Genomic DNA, 18,930 nt, shown 5'->3' with positions numbered 1-18,930 from the left:
CATAAGGGTACCTTTTCTCATTCCTCAAAAGTCTCTCAAAGGGGTACAAATTCAAAAGTTAGTCTCTGAAAGGGTCCCAAAATCACGAAAAATCAAAAATTTCTCTCTCAAAGGGTCACGATTTCCAAAAATTTTGATCAAAATTTGTTGAAAATCAAACCAAAATTTGGAAAAAATGGACCAAAGTTTAGGAAAAAGTCTCTTAAAGGGTCCCAAAATCACCAAAATTTTGTCTCTCAAAGGGTCGATTTTCGATTTTCGGCTCGGAAAGAGAATATGGATTTCAATTCCTTCTATCTTTTGTGTTTCAGTGAGAATTTCAAAATAAAAAGAATTTCCACTTAAAATGTACAAAATATCCATGGCATAAAATTAAAAGCAAAATAAATTTAGTAAGTGTGACTAGAAATACAAAAAGAGAATACAAGCTGAATTATCAAAATTATACAAACTCAACTCTAAAACCAGAGGAACATTGAATTTGACTTTTTCGGATTCGAATGATTGTGAACGGATCAATAATCAAATGACTAAAGACATTTGCATCATTTGACAACAGTCAAACCAAAGCAATCTTTCTCAAATAGATTTTGATATTAGAATTGGTAGGTGTATGATGATAATTCTAAACATTAATAGCGGACAGATTGTTTTGATGACATTAAAATAAAGACACTTTTCTCAAAAAAAGGTAATTATCAGGAGTACAGACAACATTAAATTCGAACGCAACTAAACGAAACAAAATGCAATGACATTTAATAATCACATCATTAAACAGACTAAACGGAGAGCAAACAATTCATTATGATAGACTATAGAAAAAATTACAAGAAAATAAAGGCATCATAAGATAATAATGTGAAACAAACAAATATTTCTTTAAAAAAACAACAACAAAAAATTACATACAGACATAATACCAACAAGGGTATATTTTTAGATGTATTCATTTATTAACATATAATACTGATCTAAACCTTGGTGAGAGAGCTTTAATACGTGCAGTAATTCCAATTCTGAGTTAATACATCATTATCAAGGCTTTAGGTTAAGTAGTACAGCTATGTAACATTGCAAACTGCTTAATAAGTCGGCAATTTAGAATCAGAAAATTTTTTTAACAGTCAAGTGATAATTTGTTTCAAGTGGAATACTCTAACTAATATATGTCAGATTGAAAAAATAGCTCGATTTATCTGAAACATAGTTTCTATTACTCTAGACGATGTAATTACTCATAATTATAATAGAAAATTTCAATAAATTTATGCGAAAAAAATATTGACAAAATCTAAAATTCTCTAATCTTTTCTTTATGCAAATACACGGTATCAGAACAGGAAAAATAAAGGAGGAAAAACAAACAAATTCTTATAAAATAATAAATTTTGCACATAATTCATGGAATACGGGTGATTTTGTTTCTCTTGCAAAAATTATGAATCCTCCCATACATGGACAAGAAGCTATATTTATCTTCTTATGTACACAGAGCTCCTATTCGACTGCGTCCTTTTCAGTCTTTAAGTTTGACTAGACACGCAGTGCTTGTATTAATCGTCACAGCGCGCGACGGTGGCGGTAGGTCAAGAGTTTTTTGAAAATGCTCATAAAAATATATCGATCATTTCAATCAAAATCCACTCTCGCTAACCACGAGTCTAATTTCGATAGTCGCTATATTACACATAGGTGATAGATGTGTTTAACCGTGACGAGCAGATGCTTCTTTAGCAGCCATGATCAGAGGCTGTAAACTTGATAACGGTTTGGCTTGTCTAAGGAAAGGATGCTGGAAAAAAAGAAAGAAAAGTAAAGCTAAATCCACACAATCCACAATAAGTCAAAAGTGACAAGAGCATCAAAGCAAAGAGATTTTATAGTCAATTGTTTTGTATCGGAGAAGATTATGAGAGTCGAAGTCTGGTACTGCCATCTAGTATCAATCATCCCAAGAATTTGTCAAAACTAGACTTTCTAGTGAGCGAAAAATTTCGCAACCAGGTCTGGAAGGGCCTACGAGCAAGAAAAGTGTTTTCTTTCGGTTTCGGAAAAATAAACATAATAAATACGTCATTCCCCATCATATCTCTTTATTTTAAACAAACTTACCATTAAAAGTTCACGAGCTGAGGGACGTTTATCCACATCCATTTCGAGTGTTTTATTTAAGAAATCTCTAAATACAGGAGATAATCGTTCAGGATGTTGCAGCTCTGGTGTACCATTCGTCGCGATCAAGTATAACGCCTGTTAGAGAAAGAAAAAGTAATAAATAAGATCAAACTTCCGAGAAGGTAGTAGTAGCACTGAAACTGAATCCTAAAGACAGTCTATCAAGCCCCACCAACAAGAAAATCTTAGATCGGAATTTTTAAAAATTTACTCTGAGGGTGTCCCATTTCAATGCCGGTCAAAACATTTTTAAACGAAAAATGTATTAAACTCCGAGAAAAGACGTAAAACTCACGTTGAACAGAAGAAGGTTGCCATTCAAACAGTCAAAATCAAGTGTTAGAAATAGACTTACCCTTAAGGGGTTTTCATTGAGGTATGGTGGTTCACCTTCGATCATTTCGATTGCCATAATTCCTAAACTCCAAATATCAACTTTGGGTCCATATTGTTTACGCGTTACAACCTCGGGAGCCATCCAGTATGGCGTGCCAACCATAGTTGAACGTTTTTGTTCTTCTGGTGTGATCGTCGCACAGAAACCAAAATCAGCTGTAAAAGTGTATTAATGATTGAAATCAGTGGTCAAAGTTTTTGGTTTCAAACCGAAAATTAGTTACATACAACAACTTACACCCTAGATTCTTAATATTTCAATGAATTTTGCTGAAATTCCTCTTTTAACACTTCTCGAAACAGAACACTCTGTCTTTGAATACTGAGTAACGATTAATTCAGCAATTTACTCTTGGGTGTTTAGATTGGTTTAATAAAGACCTCCCATTTTTTTTTCAATTTCTTTTCAATTATCCCCGAACCTTTTTAGGACCCTTTTCTATCAATCTTTGAAAATGAGAATCAAGCCCTACTATGGGGTAAGCAATATTTGAATATTTTTTCCAACCTGCCTGTTTATTCCTTTCCCTGTTTATTTGGATTAGACATTCACGAAGCATGGTCTAGTATTGATTGCATGGTATGAAACCCTCCAGGTAAGTAATAATTTTAAAATAACTTTTCAATTTTTCAATGTTTATTCCTTTCCCTGTTTATTTGGATTAGACATTCACGAAGCATGGTCTAGTATTGATTGCATGGTATGAAACCCTCCAGGTAAGTAATAATTTTAAAATAACTTTTCAATTTTTCTGGTTTGATATCTTTATTAATTATATGGTTGATTACATCAGGGGGGGGTCATGCAGTTATTATATAAACACTATGACAATTACTACCGTGGTGGTATATAAACCAAAATTTGGGAAAACAGTTACTCCACCAGTGGACTAACTGCAACATGGGTGGTGCCTAAGCCCAAAATTGTCGATTTTGGTAGGATATGGTGTACTAAGTGAGCACATTTTTTAATTTTTCACTTAAAATTTTAGGTTTTTAAAAATTCCGGAAGTAAAAAAATTCAAAACATTTTTTTCAAAAGTCAGAAAAAATCACAAATCTTTTTCTTCAATCAAGGCATGAAAGATACTTTAACAAACTTGGAAAATAATTGAGATATATAACTCTTGAACGGTCGTTAATAAGACGAACCCAGTAAAATGGTATCAAAAATGAGGAATTCATTGAAAAAATTGCCAAATTTGGCACTTTTGGGGGTGGTATACACCAATTTTGAGGGTAAAATCAGTTAGTACACTATGGAATAACTGCAAGGGTGGTGGTGTCTGTAGAAAATGTCCAAAATTGCAGTTACTCCACATAGTGTCAAGGAGTAACTGCAAGACCCCCCCCCTGATTACATTTAGCTTAGATTTGTAAAGGACGAGCGGGGCGATAAATCCGTAATAACCCCGCTTTTTTGTAATCGCCCTGATGTAAAAAACAATTTCTATTGGTTGAAAGAAAAGTATCGTACGATATTTTGATTGGTTAACAAAATATCGTACGAAATTTTTAAGCCAATCAAAATAAGAGTGTCAGTCGAATGTTTTTTTATAGTTTCGAATGTTTTCATAAGTATAATGTTTTAAATTATTGGATTACTAAATTATAATCAAATCTATAGACAGAAATGAACCTATCTCTTTAAGAATTTCAGAATACCAAAGGAAATGCACTGAACAAAATGCAAAGAACAATAATAGCATACTTAATTTAACAGTGCCTTCCAGTCCAAGCAGAATATTGTCACTTTTAATATCACGATGGATGACGCCATTGCCGTGTAAAAAGTCTAATGCTTGCAAACACTGAAAAATGAAAAGAATTATAACAGTGAAAAGATACTCTTAAGAGCCTATAGACAGCACCCCACACCCCTATTGCTAATTTTTCGATTGTTTTTTAACCCCCTCGGACGTTCTTAGGCTTTTTAAATATTTTTAAAGCTATTTTAGCAGTCAAAAAAACCCTTATTTTGCTCTAATTATCCTGATTACTGACCATGTTGAAAGATTTTCCAACAACCGTGGTTTTACCAAGAAAATTGGCATTTCAGTACAATAAGTCTGTTAAAACGAAGTGGTAAAACGTCAATTCTTAATAGCATAGGTACTGACTTCTCTTGACACTGATGCAATTTGTCCTTCGTCCATGCATGTTTCCGTCACAACATCAGTCAATGAACCTCCTGCTAAAAATTCCATTACAACCTAAAAAGGAAACAAAAATTTGATATCAATGTTTCGCTCATTCTACATACTAGACAGGTTAAAAGTTTGTTTCAAAAATCCGGCTTCACAAAACATAAAATAAAAGCTTGCACAATCTGAGGCCTGGAAAACCAGAGTTAAAAAACCAGAGTTACGAAAACCTGTGTGATAAAAAATTCGAGTTATGTTTTCCATAACTCGGGTTTTCACAACTCAGGTTTTCACCAACTCGGGTTTTTAAACTTAGGTTTTCCAGGCCTCGCACAATCTTAGTTATGAAATTATTCTTTTGTTAAACGATCACAAAGTACATAATGATCAAGTTTTCTTACCCATAATTCTTCACCCACGAGGTAACTGTCCACGTAATTTACAATGTTCGGGTGTTTGTTCTCTCTCATCACAAGAATTTCATTTATAATAAGTTCCTGTAAAAAGACAAAGCGTCAAGATTATTGAAAAAAATAGTCTGGTTGAGGTTTCAGTCTGGTTGAGTATTATTAATACAATAATGACCGGTTAGTGAGGGCTGTACTGAGAAATATTGCCCGAGGTCAAGTAACGACCGAGCTTGCGAGGTTGTTGCGTTTACCGAGGGCAATATTTTCAGTACAGCCCGAAAAAAACCGGTCATTATTGTATTTGTTAACCGTTTCCTTCAACTTTGATTGATTTTTAGCGCTTTATCCAGGAAAAATAGCGAAATAAAGCAGAAAAAACAAGCGGAAGGAGATAAAAATTGCTATAATTTCTGACGTCAGAAATAAAAAATACGAGAAATGATGTCAACGCATTGTTCATTTTCCTTTGAAAAAGTGACGTCACAATGAATTTTCCTAACGACGGGCAACAAAAAGTAGGCCCGTCGTCATGCGAAAAGAACCAATTGCATTGCGCAAAAAGCCATGTAGCCCGCTTCGAAAAAGTAACCGGTTAACAATATGATATAATAGATTCTAATTAATACAAAGACAAACTGTACTCTTACACTTCTTCGAGGTGGACCAAAACTACTTCATTAAAGTCTATTTCAAATTAGCTGGCAGTGTTTTTTCAACCCTCAAAATAACTTTTGATAGAATTTTAATTAGTTAGCGATTTTGTGCTCGTTAAAAAGATAATCTTGAGTGGGATATTATCAAAAAAGAAAAAATGAAAAAATGAAAAAACGAAAATGTAAAATGAAGAAGAAGAAAATCAACTTCTTGTAGAATAATGCTATGATCTTCATTTTTCTATCAGAAACTCTTCAATCTTAGAACGTCATAAATGTGAAAAAATATATTATATATTCATTCAATCAAAAAATACTTTGCCCTGGTTGGCTGTTTTTTGATGATTTTTGAAGTCAATCATTGATAAACTCTAGACTATATCTTTCGATGGAATAAATATTTTTTTTAAATCTTTTCACATTGATGATATTCTAAGATCAAAGAATCACTCATGTGAAAATGATAATTATAGCACAATTATATTGAAGAAGTTGATTTTCCTTTTCTTCATTTTTAATTTTCATTTTCCAATCTTTTTAGAATTTTTTTTATTATGACAATATCCCACTCCTAGTTTGTCTTTTCAAAGAGCACCAAATCGCTACTTATAATTCAAATTCTATCAAAAGTTATTGAGGTTTGAAAAAACACTGCCAGTTAATTTGAAACAGACTTTAGTTATTATATATACAGATATTATATCTGTTGTACCACTCAATTTTTTTCGTTGTATGGTTTAAGAACAGTCATCCATTTTTCCATCGTAAGTTAACATGGCAAAGAAATATAAACGTACCTTTTTCGGTTGTTGTGATAAATTCATTTGTTTTATAGCAACCTGAAAATAATTAGAAATTATATAATAGTTGCCATAACAAAAGTCTCTTTCATAAGGGGTTCCAAAATTTTTTGAAAATCAAACTGACTCCCAGAAAGGAAGTCCTTGAAATTTTAACCCAAAATTCATGATGCTGTGAAAATAGCCTTTCTTAGGAATATAAAAGAACAAATATTGGACAAAACTATCAAAATTCATTCTATTTTCAGGTTTTGACATTATGGCCAGGCATTGTAAAAGGGGATGACCAACCCAAACCAGCCTCTTTTCATCAAAACTTTCTGCTTTTTAACAGTAGCTACAAGAGCTTACTTTGAAAACCTCTTTGTTCCAAAGATTTTGCAGTCAAAGATGGCCCTCAGAGGATCACCCAGCAGTATCCTGGGACTGAAAGGATTTATAAGCTAATTGTTTTTTAAGAAATTATTGGCTTTGAAAGATAATGTACAACAATGATGTCACAAAAGAAGCATACCTCATTCCCAGTTGCGATTTCTATAGCTGTGAAGACAACACCAGAAGCACTAAATAAAGAAAACATAAAAATATACTAAATGAAAAAAAAAACTTTTCTATTTCAAATCAAAACTTCTGTTTGATAACATGTAAGAACGGCTAGGATTGACAAATGATTTTGATATGAAGGGAAAGTAGTTATGGTAATTTATTATGTTATACCGGGTGCACCAAAAAAAAAGGTAAACAGGTTTGTTGAGATATTATTGTGAGCTTCATGATTAAAATTTTTTGTTCTTTATTTTTTTATCGTATAGAGGATGCTCTAACTTGAATTTTGAGCTATCATGTATTAAATTTGAAAAAGTAGTTCGACGAAAGTTATTGAATAAAAACTGACTTTTTTTCCATGTCGAAATTTCAAAAATTAAATCGTTAAAAACAGCAATCACGCTATAAATAAGACGAGATGACAAAAACACAATCTTATTGTATCTCTGATTCTTTTTTTCTTATTTATATTTTGCCAACAGTTTCAGTTTTTTATTTGCACGTCATGAACATTTCCAACACGAGCAAACTCAATGCAGACCCAAGTTCTTTGAGCAAGTAGTCGAGGAATGGTGATCTATTTTTTCAAAATTTTTTCTCACATAGCACACACATACTTTCAAAACTTCTCTTGGAGATTTCCAAAATCTTTTTCCTCTTTTCCAAAATTAATATCCCACATGGGAATAGCTTGCTTTACCATATTTTTTAATTCCGTAGCGAGTTTGGATGAAAACAGTTGCATTTTTTGGTATTTTTATTTGTAAAAAAGGTAAGTGTCAAGAGAAAAGTTTGCTCGCTGTTTTTGATGATTTTTTGAAATTTCGTAATAAAAAAAAAGTCAGTTTTTTTGAAATAATTTTCGAACTACTTTTTAAAACCTTATGTATGATAACTCAAAATTTAAGTTAGAGCATCTACTATACGATTAAAAAAGAACACAAACACCTAAAGCTTACAATATCTAAACAAACACCTGTATACTTTTTTTTGGTGCACCCAGTAGTAATTCACAGAACATACCCCTGGCCAATTTTTTCGAATTTTGTATACTTTTTCTTTGGGTCACCAACAGTGACTATAGTCCCTACAAAAAAGAAAAATATAAAATATTATTTTTTACAAAGTCTCCAACTCAATGTAAAACACTTGGGTGTAGCCCAGGGTAATTATACTTGTCTTAACTTGATAAATAGTTCATGTCACTGTATGCCATTCAAAAAGTCATCTTATCAAAGCTCTAACATACTTAGTTTTGCCATGATTTCTTCATCTGTCATTTTCCGCCTTTTAACGGCTTGTGTTGGTTTGTTGCTAGTATTTTCAGGTTTTGGTGGTGGGGCAGCTTTAACTCCTGATCCAGCCAGTTGTTCTGCTGTGATAAACTGTGTAAAAAGGAAACTTATTTTGGAAAATTTGGTAGAAATCGTTAGAACCATGGCAGGTTTTTGGAGTTAAAAAATTTTGGTTTGCCGTCACCCAACCCTAGATTTTGGAGGTGGGAATGTTGAAATTTTTGTATTTTTTTAGCCACTTATGATAGTTCTGTTTATATTTTGGTAATTTTAAAATCAAAATGTAAAAGCAGCCTTATTGTAGAAAAAGACAGAAATAATTACCCTAGATTTTGTGTGTTCTGGTCGTGCAGGGAGAGCAGGTGGAGCTTCTACCCTTTGTTGCGCTTCTGTTGGTTTGTTGTATCGTGGTTCTTCGAGTGAGTCTTCTGGTGTTTGAGGCCCTGATGTCTGTGTTCCATAAGTTGCTAAATTGAGGAATCAAAGACAACAAGATTAAAGCTTACACTGATAAAACTCTTGGTGACTTTGTAATAGAACAAAGGTAGGTCAGAACTTAGAAGTAGGCTCTGTTCTATCCATACAATATCAGCTAAGTTAGAAATTAAAATCATAGCTTTTCACAGCTTTCTTGATGAATCCTAAAGGTATAAAACAGAGTTATATAATTAGATGTAGACTGGGTAAAAATCCTTACGACTGCTGCCTTTATTAAAGTTCATAAATTTGTCATCTTCTTTTTCCTTAGTGCTTGAATCATAAAATTTTAGAACATCAATAACTGCTTGAGGATTCTGTTTTTGTTCTGCAGTGGAGATATTTGCAACTTGTAGTAATTTGGACCATGATTCTGGCATTCCCTAAAGAGACAGGAGAAAATAACAAAAATTTCACCAAGACAACACTTCTGCATCTTATTAAAGTTCTTTGTTTGTTCATTAAAATGAACTAGCTATGAAATTTTTAATTTTTGAGAAATAAACAATGTTTTGTGACATGAAGCACTACATTATGCCTTTGGAACAAAACAAAGATTGATGGTTATAATGATTTTCACATTCGTATTATACACTGGATAAAGGAGAGGTAGAGTTTTTTTGGTAAGGAAGCATCTCAAAATATTAGAAGGTTAAAACCCTATCGATCAAGGAGGTTAAAGCATGAAAATGAAAATTTAATCAGTTACAGTTGAGTCATATCAAGTACATTCAGTCAAGCTATAATAAGGGAAAGTGTTAAAATTATAATTTTATAAATTCTTAAAATAGGTCCTTACACCTTCTGTTGTTTTTTGTGCCATATTTTATCATCAAAAACCACAGTTCTACAAAGTTTTGTTTTCTTAGAACTTAAAATATGGTTCAACCACATTATTTAGTTTTAATTTAAAATGCATAGGAATTAAATGTCTGACTTGTTGATGCAAGATCAGGTATAAAGTAAATGATTGTTGACTTATAAGGAAGGAAAAGTGTTATTTATTTAAAGGATGATTATCGTCGTAAAAGTTACTTATTTAGTAAATTCATACTGAATTTCAAATGAAAATGTTTTTTATCTAACTTTTGTCTGAAATTATGGAAAAGCTTTTTAAGACATTTTTTTGGAAGAAAGATCCATCAAACAGCTGTTTCACTAATGTTTTTGTTTAAAATCATTATGATTATTATATCCAGCAAAATTAAATCAGTCAAAAAATATTGAGTTGGTGAAACATTAAATATTCTATTCAAAAGTTTTACACCTATAGTGAAAAAAGCTTTTTCAGGTGAAAAGAAAAGAAGCTTTAATCTAAATATCCAGTAGTGATTCATCAGAATTCTTTAGTTGTAATCTTAATTTTTATAATAGGAAAATAAAAAACAAGTGAACTGATCAAAGGCTTCCCATGTTCAGTGTACAGTATAATAAAAACGACAACTGAAAGAAGATAATTTAACTGATAAAAATAAAAATAATCATACCGTGAATTCTCCAGTGTGGGGGTCAAAACCAACGTGCATAGTATGCTCAAACTGTGTAGGTAGGGAAATTTCAGGCTTCTTTTTGCCAGATATACCTAATGTAAAAACAAAAATAGATAATTTTGATTGATAATTATAAAAAAACAAGAAATGATTTCATCAAAACATAAGAATTATTTTCTCATATTAAAAAAATCTACCATACCATCAAGAAATCCTAGCAGTGATGACCTCCTAAGAGAATTCTTTTTACTGCTTGTAGTTGTTGCTGAATTTCTCATTTTCTTGCCAATTGTTTTAATAATCTAAAATATATATAGAACTAACAACTTTTGAAAACTCTTCTAGGACACAACATCCAAAAAGTCAACCATCATATAGAAACTTCCTGATCAAGAGGGAAATTTGACACAAGCACTAAATCTGTCACATTTTGCTCGACTAGAGATCTTATGACAAAACAACAAGACAGAAACTGAAACATGCCATCATATAACTATTTTTTATTTACTCAATTTTTTTGCAAGTTTTAGCATGAAAATGAACTGTGTTAATCAAAAACCACTCCAAACAAAAATTTTCAAACTCGACCTGCAAGTGGAATATTTACTTCATAAGAAAAAAACTTTGATATGCTTGAAAAAGAGTGTCCATGTATTGTGCTTTACTGCAACAAAATTAACATAAGCTATGGAAGACTTGAATAAACCTTGTCTAATCCATAACAATTTTATTATGTTTTCCTCCAAGTTTTTTGCAAAATTTCTTCCCAAAATTTCAGGGTTATAAGTCATGTAAACCCTGTAAAAATTAAGAGATTCTGTCCAGGGAAAGTATTGCCCATTAATTGAATTTCACAAAGTGTCCATTTGTAGAGCTGATGGATATATTTGTGATACATCGTTATTTCAAAATAACAACAGTAAAAATTGAAATAGATTTCTCCATATCTAGATGCTACACTTTTTTTATGAGAACCAGTAAAATTTTGCTGAGGCTCGGCTGTTCTTATTTTTTTGCACTTTGAGCCTCATATTGTTCTCATCATGTTCTTATTTTATAGGCTGTAATTAAGGTATTTTAGGTACTTTACCCAACTTACTTGAAATCTGAATTTATCCTTTTTACTGATGTGTTGCGCTGGGCCTTGTGGATGAAATGGGATTTAATATTTTCTTAAATTGAACATTTTAGGATAAAAAAAGCATTTTTCTAAAGCCTTTGTTAGAATACAATAGCTATTTATAAGAACAAAGAAAATTTTTGATTGATGAGTGACTTCATCAAAAATATTTCTTGTCAAAGTTACCTTATGTGACAAGGATCATGTGCGTCCAATTTCATCCAAAAATACCCAATTAAATCAAAAGTTAGGGGGTGGAAGTTACAGGAAAAGCTGCCCTAGTTCTGAACCGCCCCTAAAAGCCTAGTATGAATAGGGTTAAGGGACTTTCGAGGATTAAAAGGGACCCTTATCATGGCTCACACATACCGGGCAACCCTTTTGCCTAAGTACAGGGATAGTTTCCAAACAAATCCAACCAAGTAGTCTAGACTTATATAAACTTATATATCAGGATTAGGGACTTAGACTTGTCTTACCTCTTCAATCTTTCTCTTAGCAACAATACAATGCTGACAAGTTGACACAACACAGTGACACGTAATCCCTGTGAGAAGTTTATATAGAAAATCTGCAAGACAACAAAAAGTGGTCTCTTCTTACTGATTACTTTGCGGCACTTTGGTCTCGTAGACATTTTACATGAACAAAAAAAATTATCTTCGTCAAAAGAGGTATGCTGTCTAGTCTAGGAAAAGTGTGAATAGAATATCTGACAAATTAATATTATGCATAAAACTGACAAACTCTTCTTTTTTTTCTAAGGCGGGGTCATCATTAATCCTGACTTGACAGTAAGAACAATGGAGAACCAAATTTGGCAGTGCATAATTATTACAAACGACCGAGAAAGTTTGTGTTTAACGCAAAAAATGCGCGATAAGCGAAAAGCTAGAATAATACCCACTGAAAATTGAAACTACTGTAGAGGAACTTTTTGAATATTTCACCAAAGGATCAAACCTTTTCTTTTGTGTGTTTAAGTTCACTTTTATTGAATCGCTCTTATTGAGGTTAGAAAAAACAATATCCAGCTAGTTGAAAAATTATCACGACTGGATGACTGAGAGGCTTTTGAGTTTGACCATTATGTCTGAGTGACCAAGAATATTCATTTGCAGCCCTGGCAGGATCCTGGATAAACAAATATCTTTGTTTCTCTTCACCCTACAGACTCTTGAAAATTGACTAAAATTGAGTCAAAGAGGCAGTAAATCCGCCAGATTTTTTGTGTCTATGAGGTTTCCCCCTCAAAAAATTTATTATTGCCAATTTTTTACGAGCGATTCTAGCGCATACCTTGCAAGACATCATTTTGTCGATAGACTTTTTTGGCTAATACTTCCTTCAAAGAATATCGATCACTTTTGTTTTCTTGACTTCTCAAGTCCGTGAGATAAAAATATCAGGGCTCACACTCTCTAGATGGGCGAGAGGAAAATAATTTTCCAATTATGTAAGTTTGAATTTCCCGGCTCTTGCTAAATGGCTAATTCTCAGAGGAATTCTGATTGTAAACCTGATTGGTTAGAATTTTCGAAACGTTTTCATAATGTGACGGAAAGGTTGTATGAATTTTTTGATATCAGTGTTATTTTGTTGGTTGATGGCTTGTTGAAACTGACAAGAAAAAAGTAAATAGGTATAGCTTTTTCTAACCAAGGATCTGAAGGATTCCAGCTAAACTGCTTCGAAAACCCAGGCAACTACACATAATCAAATTACCATAAAAACTCTTTCACAAGCTCTAAAAGACTTTCAAATCTACTAGTCAGCTTTCCATAAATTGTGCGCGCACATCGAGATTATAAAAATACACGCGAAAGTAGAGTATATACCCTGCCCAGTTGGCGACCGAAATTTTTGGACTCAAATTTTTCACTTACTTTTAACTTTTTTGAAAATCCTTTTCAACCAATGGTTAGACAACTTTTAACATGTTCTTCGTGTTTGTTTTGATTTTTTATTTGAGGCGATCTTCTTAGAATAAAAAACTTTCAAAGCAAGCGGTACTAGTGCCCAGTTCCCGACCGACGTACCAGTCTGCGACCGATCGTTAAAAAGAGAAAATCAGTGCTCTACTTGCAGGTTAGGTCATATTAATTGATCAGGATGATAAAAAAACTCATAAGCTTTCCCGTATTAAATTTATTTACACTCGTTCTTTTGTTTTAAAATAGCTCACTTACATTTCCCTTTGGCATGTTTTTTCAGAATTTTTCTTCAAGTCGCCATTTTTTTCTAAAGTTTGTTTTTGTTTTGTTTTGAAAGTGGCGGTCTATGGAGAGTCTTCATTTGATAAAATCGCGGGAATTTTTTATGCCTGTTTTTTTTCTCTTCGCGTCTGGAATGTTTTGATCGCAATGTTGAGTCTTCTTTTTCATTTTTTGAGTTTGGTCGGTCGCAGACTGGACGTCAAATTTCGAAGCTGATTGCATCAACCTTTTTATCAATATTTCACACGAAGGAAACTGTATCGAGCTGATTTTTACAGAAATGCTTTCTAACATACTCATTGTTTTTGACAAGTATTTTTTGGCGTGGGAGTTGAAGCGTTTTTTCTTACAAAGCTTTTTTGTCCACAGGTAGCTTTTTTGTCCACAGGTAGCCATTTTTTATTTTTTTTGAAAAATCTGGCTTTTTCGTGTGCTTCCGTGCAACGTTGGATCTTTCGGATTCTACTCGTTTTTTTCTAAAACCTTTTTTACACAGTACGGGAAATAGGACGTGAAATAGGTCAAGGCAGATAACTACCAAAAGAACTTCTCCAGAGGTTTGTTTTTGTATGACTTTTCTGGGTTCAAAGACGTTCGGTCGCCAACTAGACCAGTCGCCAACTGGGCAGGGGACTCTACTGTAGTACGCACAAAATCTGGCCAATCAGAGACTGAACTTGCATTGCAAGAAAAAACCAACGCGCATTACCTACCCAAAGCGTTGAACAAGCAGCAAAAATATCATAAGCTAGACTGTGGCAAAAGTTTAACGCTTGGATTCTGACGTAATATGTCAATGTTATGATTTAGTCCCACAAAAAGTATATATACCTTGAGTGAAGATTTTTAACCCTTTCTTCTTCTTCTCATCTTGCATGGGTGCTATAGGAAGAGGTTTACTGCCCATATTTTGCCCAGAATCATTTGGTCCTTTCTGTGAGGCCATTCTTACTGGTGGAGCAGGTCCCCGTTCATCATTCATTTTTGTCAATCTTGTTAGTTATGACTCGGTTTTTAAAGCAAGAAATTTCAAATTATTTCAATTGTCCAGCTCAAAAAATGTTGTAAGCATACTCTACACTAATTCCTCATTGCCTTAGAAAAGTTCTTATTGGAAGTTTCACTCCAGGAAAAATGCAATTGTTCCAAAATTCTGTCAATTTTGTCACTGGAGACGTTTACTTCTTGCTGACCGCTGACGACACTCCCAGAAAAAAGACTGGCACGAGAAACAATCTCAGCCCGGACGAAATTTTTTACACGCCCGGTGATATTTTAGAAGAAAACAGCGGAACTTCATCTGTCTTGCTCCCAATATCTGCGCCGTGTGCGTGTGTGTGAGCATCACAGCTCGAACAAATATTTTCTCTTTGAAAACTTGGCCTCTGATACTCCAGATACTCGGTATCCAATATCATATCCCCGATTTTCTTGTCACATTACGGCATTTGTATTGTAACGTCCCTCCAAACGCCGTTGTCTCTGGTCTGCTCTCTGCGCTCTCCCATCTCACACTCTGCAGACTACTCTTAGGTTCCAAATAAACGGGGGGGTTCGAATAGACAGGTGGGTTGGAAAATTTTCTAGATTTTAATAAACGGGGGGAGACCTAATTGCCGGGGGGGTTGGAAATTGTACTTTTGAAACCCCAAAATAAGGTAAAAATAGGCTAAAATCAGGCTATTTAGAGCAAAATAAGGAGACTTCTCTTTCACAGCTGAAAATATTCTTAGAGATTAATAAACGGGGGGGTCCTAATATGGTCCGGGGGGGGGGGTGGAAAATTTTCGAAAAATTAACAAGCGGGGGGCCCGTTTATTTGGAACCTAAGAGTACCATCATCGCTAACTTTTTTACTCTTTATCATTTGCGCCAAAAAAAATGTGGCTCTTAAGGGTGCCGGTGGTATTTTCAGGCTCCCCAAAGTGCACTGTATGTATTTTGCGCGAGGGTGGTTTAGGTGGTTGGTGGGAAAGTGCACTCTAAGTCTAAGGATAGAAAGTGAGAAAATCGAAACAAAATTATTATTTAAAATGTTTTCACATTCTCTGGCCATTTTTGCCTTAAGTTATAAATTAGTATGCCAAAACTAAAAAAAAGAAGACAATATACACTATAACGTAAGTGTCGATTTTTCGCCCAAATTAACTCAAATTTCGCTCCTTTTTTTAGAGCACATACCGGGTGTGCCATAAATAAGTTACCCTCTTTTATTTGGTATTGCAGGCAGTAGAAAAAAGATTTTTCAAAGATTATCTCGGAATCATACAGAGGAAAGCCTAACTTAAAGTTTTGTGTATTACTTTTTAATTTTACTTCATTAGTTTAAAAGTTATGTTCAAAAACCGAAAATATCAATTTTAAAAAATGACAGAAAAAGACGAAAAATGAGAGTATTAAATTGATTGTAATAATAAATAGAGGCACAAAATGATTTTATGTATCAGGAAATGTATTTTCATTATGTAAAAAAAAACACTTATTTACAAGATTATGCATCCTTGTAAATACATTCCATCATCTGTGAATCGAGATGAGCTGCAACAGTTCAAACGAAGCATTTTTCTCAAAACTTTCACCTTCTCCATGTTGTCTATCGGGTGCTTCACAGACTATCACGAATTGGTTAAGTGCTTGGAACCATTTATTGAATAAGGGTTCAAACTGAAATAGATACAAATGAGTTTATAAATAACTGGAAAATAAATAAAATTGAATAAGTATGAACGAAATCTAAGTCTATGTATAAGTTGAGTCTAAATTGAGTTGAAAAATATATAAGTCTGAATTCATGAAAAATATCTAAGTCCAAAAGTTTGAAAAAAGATTAAGTCCAAGTATCTGAAAACATGTCCCTAACCTAGGCTAACCTAAAGTTCATTCAAGGCGAGGCACAATGCAAACAAAGAAACAAAAAGAGAGAAAACATGAAAAACAACGTACCAGAGTGGCCAGAAGTGACAGCTGGAAGCTGACCAAGATGGCTGAAAGCCAAATGACTATGTCCAAACGTAGACAAAGTCTGAATGTGCCAAATTGAATAGACAATTGAAAATTGAGTTCTTATTTAAATAAATTTGAAATTTTGATCCAACATCATGTCTTGACTCTTCAAGGACTTATGAGTGAATGATGACTGAGTGAGAAGTGATCCTATATTTTATATAAAATATTGATGATGTCATCATAAATGTACTTGAAATGGTTTGGAAATAATATATGTACAAGAAATGGTTTGGATCTAGCAAAATGGTAGCAAAAATGTAAACAAAACTAGTCTGCAAAAATGCTAAATGAAAATGGTAGACAAAGTGACAAGAAATTTAAAAGTAAAATTATTTTTGGTGTTTTTTAGCTCAAGTTTTATAAATTTTTATCGGTTATTCAACACTCCCCCAGGGAGGTTTTAAATTTCTTGAAATAAAATCAACGAAACACATTCCAATCAACAAATCATGTACAAAACATAACGACCAATTAATGTATCGAGTGAACATATCGACCATAATGCATAAACATAATCAACCATTACGTATCGTGGACAAATTGTATCAATATGGAAAGCGTGTCGCGGGCATCCGAGTTATTGTGCTAGTCGGTTTGAGGGTTGTTGTCGTGTGTCTCCTCTGCGAAATCCATTTCGTCAATTGATTGTATCAGAACAAGGTTTCTGACTGAGCGGAAAGTTTCACGACTTGAAGATTCATTGGCATTGGTGTACTTGACGCGTACTTTTCGAACAATGCCATCTTTGGAAGGTTCGATTTCAGTGATAATACCATACTGATATGTTGTTGAGATTGGAGAGTCAGTTTTGGTGAAGAGTACGATATCTCCAACTTGAAGGTTCTTGTCTCCTTTAAACCATTTTGGATGTTCCATTAATTTTGGTACATGATTGAGTAGCCAATTCTCAAACCATGCATTGAAGATTTTTGTGTTCGCTTTTAACAGCTTTTGTGGGTTGTCACAAGTAACCATTTCACCTGTTGGACTTCTGTGATTGCTCCTTCCAAGAAGAAGCCTGTTTGGAGTGATAAGATCAAGATTTTCCACATCTGATTTGCTTCCAATGTTGATTGGCAAGTCGTTGATGCTATTGGCAATGATTGAGGCTAATGTTTCCCATTGAAGGATGGACAATCTTTCCTTGTGGGCACTTCGCTCAATGGATTTGTTGATCTCTCGAATTTTTCTTTCAGCTTTGCCATTCATGTTGTGCCCGCCAACCGGGCAGACAGTGAAGTCGACGGATACACGCCTGTGAAGTTGGTGTTGAATGTCGTTAAAATCAAGACGCATCTGGTCACATCCTTTGATCATTTGGCTGCCGCTGTCGCAAAATAGTCGCTTCGGGAAGCCATGGTTGTTGGAGAATCTGACAAATGACAAAATGAATGCTTCGGTTGAGTAGTCATCCATGGTTTTGATAGAAGTGGCTGATGTCGTGCAGCAGCAGAATACAGCTAGCCAAATCTTTACAGTCGTGCGTTTATGTAATGGCGAGTAGGCAAGGTAAGGACCTGAAAGATCAACTTGCGTGCCATAAAATGGTGGTGCAATGGTGATGCTGCATTGAGGGATTGGACCCATTGCTGCTTCAACGGTCTTTTTGGTGAGGTAGCGACATCTGGTGCATTGTTTTCTGATGTTCTTAACAAGTTGACGTCCATCGATGATGTATGCAGATTTGAGAATGAAACGCAAAGTTGATTCAACACCAGAATGTTTACAAACAGGATGGTTCCAGTGTACATCAAGTGCAAGGCTTTGAGCGACTGGGCTGTCCTTGTCCAATACTGGTACGCAAAAGGTTGTACCTGCCAGATCTCGCATTGCTGATGTGAATCTTCCAGTAATGGTGACTTCGTCATCTGGCAAAATTCGACCAGTATAGATGAGAAGATCTCCTTTGCGTGATGTGAACTTCTCATACTTTTTGGGTTCAATAAACTGCACAATTTCTCGAGTTCCCATCCTGAAGTAGTATTGTCTTGATGCTTCAAGGTCTGCATCAGTCAGTGGCTTTGATATTTCAGCTTTCTTTAGAATGATGTTGCAGAATCGAACACAGTAAGCAAAGATTCTGATGACTTTGCTGAATGAATGACGCATGGGGTCGATGTGATAACCAGTGAAAGCGTATCTGTCTTTGACATCTGGCATTTGTGTTTGACAAAGTGGGCATCAAATTCTTCTTGGCTT

General features: G+C 34.1%; 2 protein-coding genes across 3 annotated transcripts; both read right to left on the bottom strand.

Moving 5' to 3' along the window:
• Positions 1-281: 281 nt before the first annotated feature.
• Positions 282-14,934, bottom strand: LOC136798917 (serine/threonine-protein kinase PAK 3-like). 2 transcript variants are annotated; one of them, XM_067055588.1, is made up of 14 exons: positions 14,557-14,934; positions 10,387-10,481; positions 9,120-9,282; positions 8,747-8,889; positions 8,377-8,512; positions 8,151-8,214; positions 7,096-7,144; positions 6,579-6,620; positions 5,120-5,215; positions 4,695-4,787; positions 4,286-4,385; positions 2,534-2,730; positions 2,116-2,253; positions 282-1,795 (listed from the first exon to the last, which is right to left on the bottom strand). In XM_067055588.1, exons 1-14 carry the CDS (start codon positions 14,705-14,707, stop codon positions 1,709-1,711), a joined length of 1,554 nt encoding a protein of 517 aa, XP_066911689.1. In that variant the 5' UTR covers positions 14,708-14,934; the 3' UTR covers positions 282-1,708. The 2 variants fall into 2 exon arrangements, with proteins under 2 accessions (XP_066911689.1, XP_066911690.1); XM_067055589.1 differs by lacking the exon at positions 14,557-14,934 and adding an exon at positions 10,592-10,688 and having other exon boundaries at positions 1,459-1,795.
• Positions 14,935-17,316: 2,382 nt separating this feature from the next.
• On the bottom strand, positions 17,317-18,891 carry LOC136798980 (uncharacterized). The gene has a single exon (XM_067055665.1). It carries the CDS (start codon positions 18,889-18,891, stop codon positions 17,317-17,319), a length of 1,575 nt encoding a protein of 524 aa, XP_066911766.1.
• Positions 18,892-18,930: the final 39 nt, after the last annotated feature.

Source organism: Clytia hemisphaerica, unplaced genomic scaffold, assembly GCF_902728285.1.
Source record: "Clytia hemisphaerica strain Z4C2 unplaced genomic scaffold, Clytia hemisphaerica genome assembly, whole genome shotgun sequence".
Taxonomy (NCBI): Eukaryota; Metazoa; Cnidaria; class Hydrozoa; order Leptothecata; family Clytiidae; genus Clytia; species Clytia hemisphaerica.
The sequence above is the reverse complement of the archived record's forward strand: the minus strand, read 5'-3'. Positions and strand labels throughout refer to the sequence as shown.

Bases quoted from the DNA above. Each gene is read 5' to 3' on its own strand.
- LOC136798917 (XM_067055588.1), bottom strand. From the start codon at position 14,707: ATGAATGATGAACGGGGACCTGCTCCACCAGTAAGAATGGCCTCACAG. The intron at 8,513-8,746 runs GTAATTATTTCT...CTTTTTACACAG, and splicing joins CAGAACACACAAAATCTAGG to TTTATCACAGCAGAACAACT. The intron at 6,621-7,095 runs GTATGCTTCTTT...AATTATTTTCAG, and splicing joins AAATCGCAACTGGGAATGAG to GTTGCTATAAAACAAATGAA.
- LOC136798980 (XM_067055665.1), bottom strand. From the start codon at position 18,891: ATGCCAGATGTCAAAGACAGATACGCTTTCACTGGTTATCACATCGAC.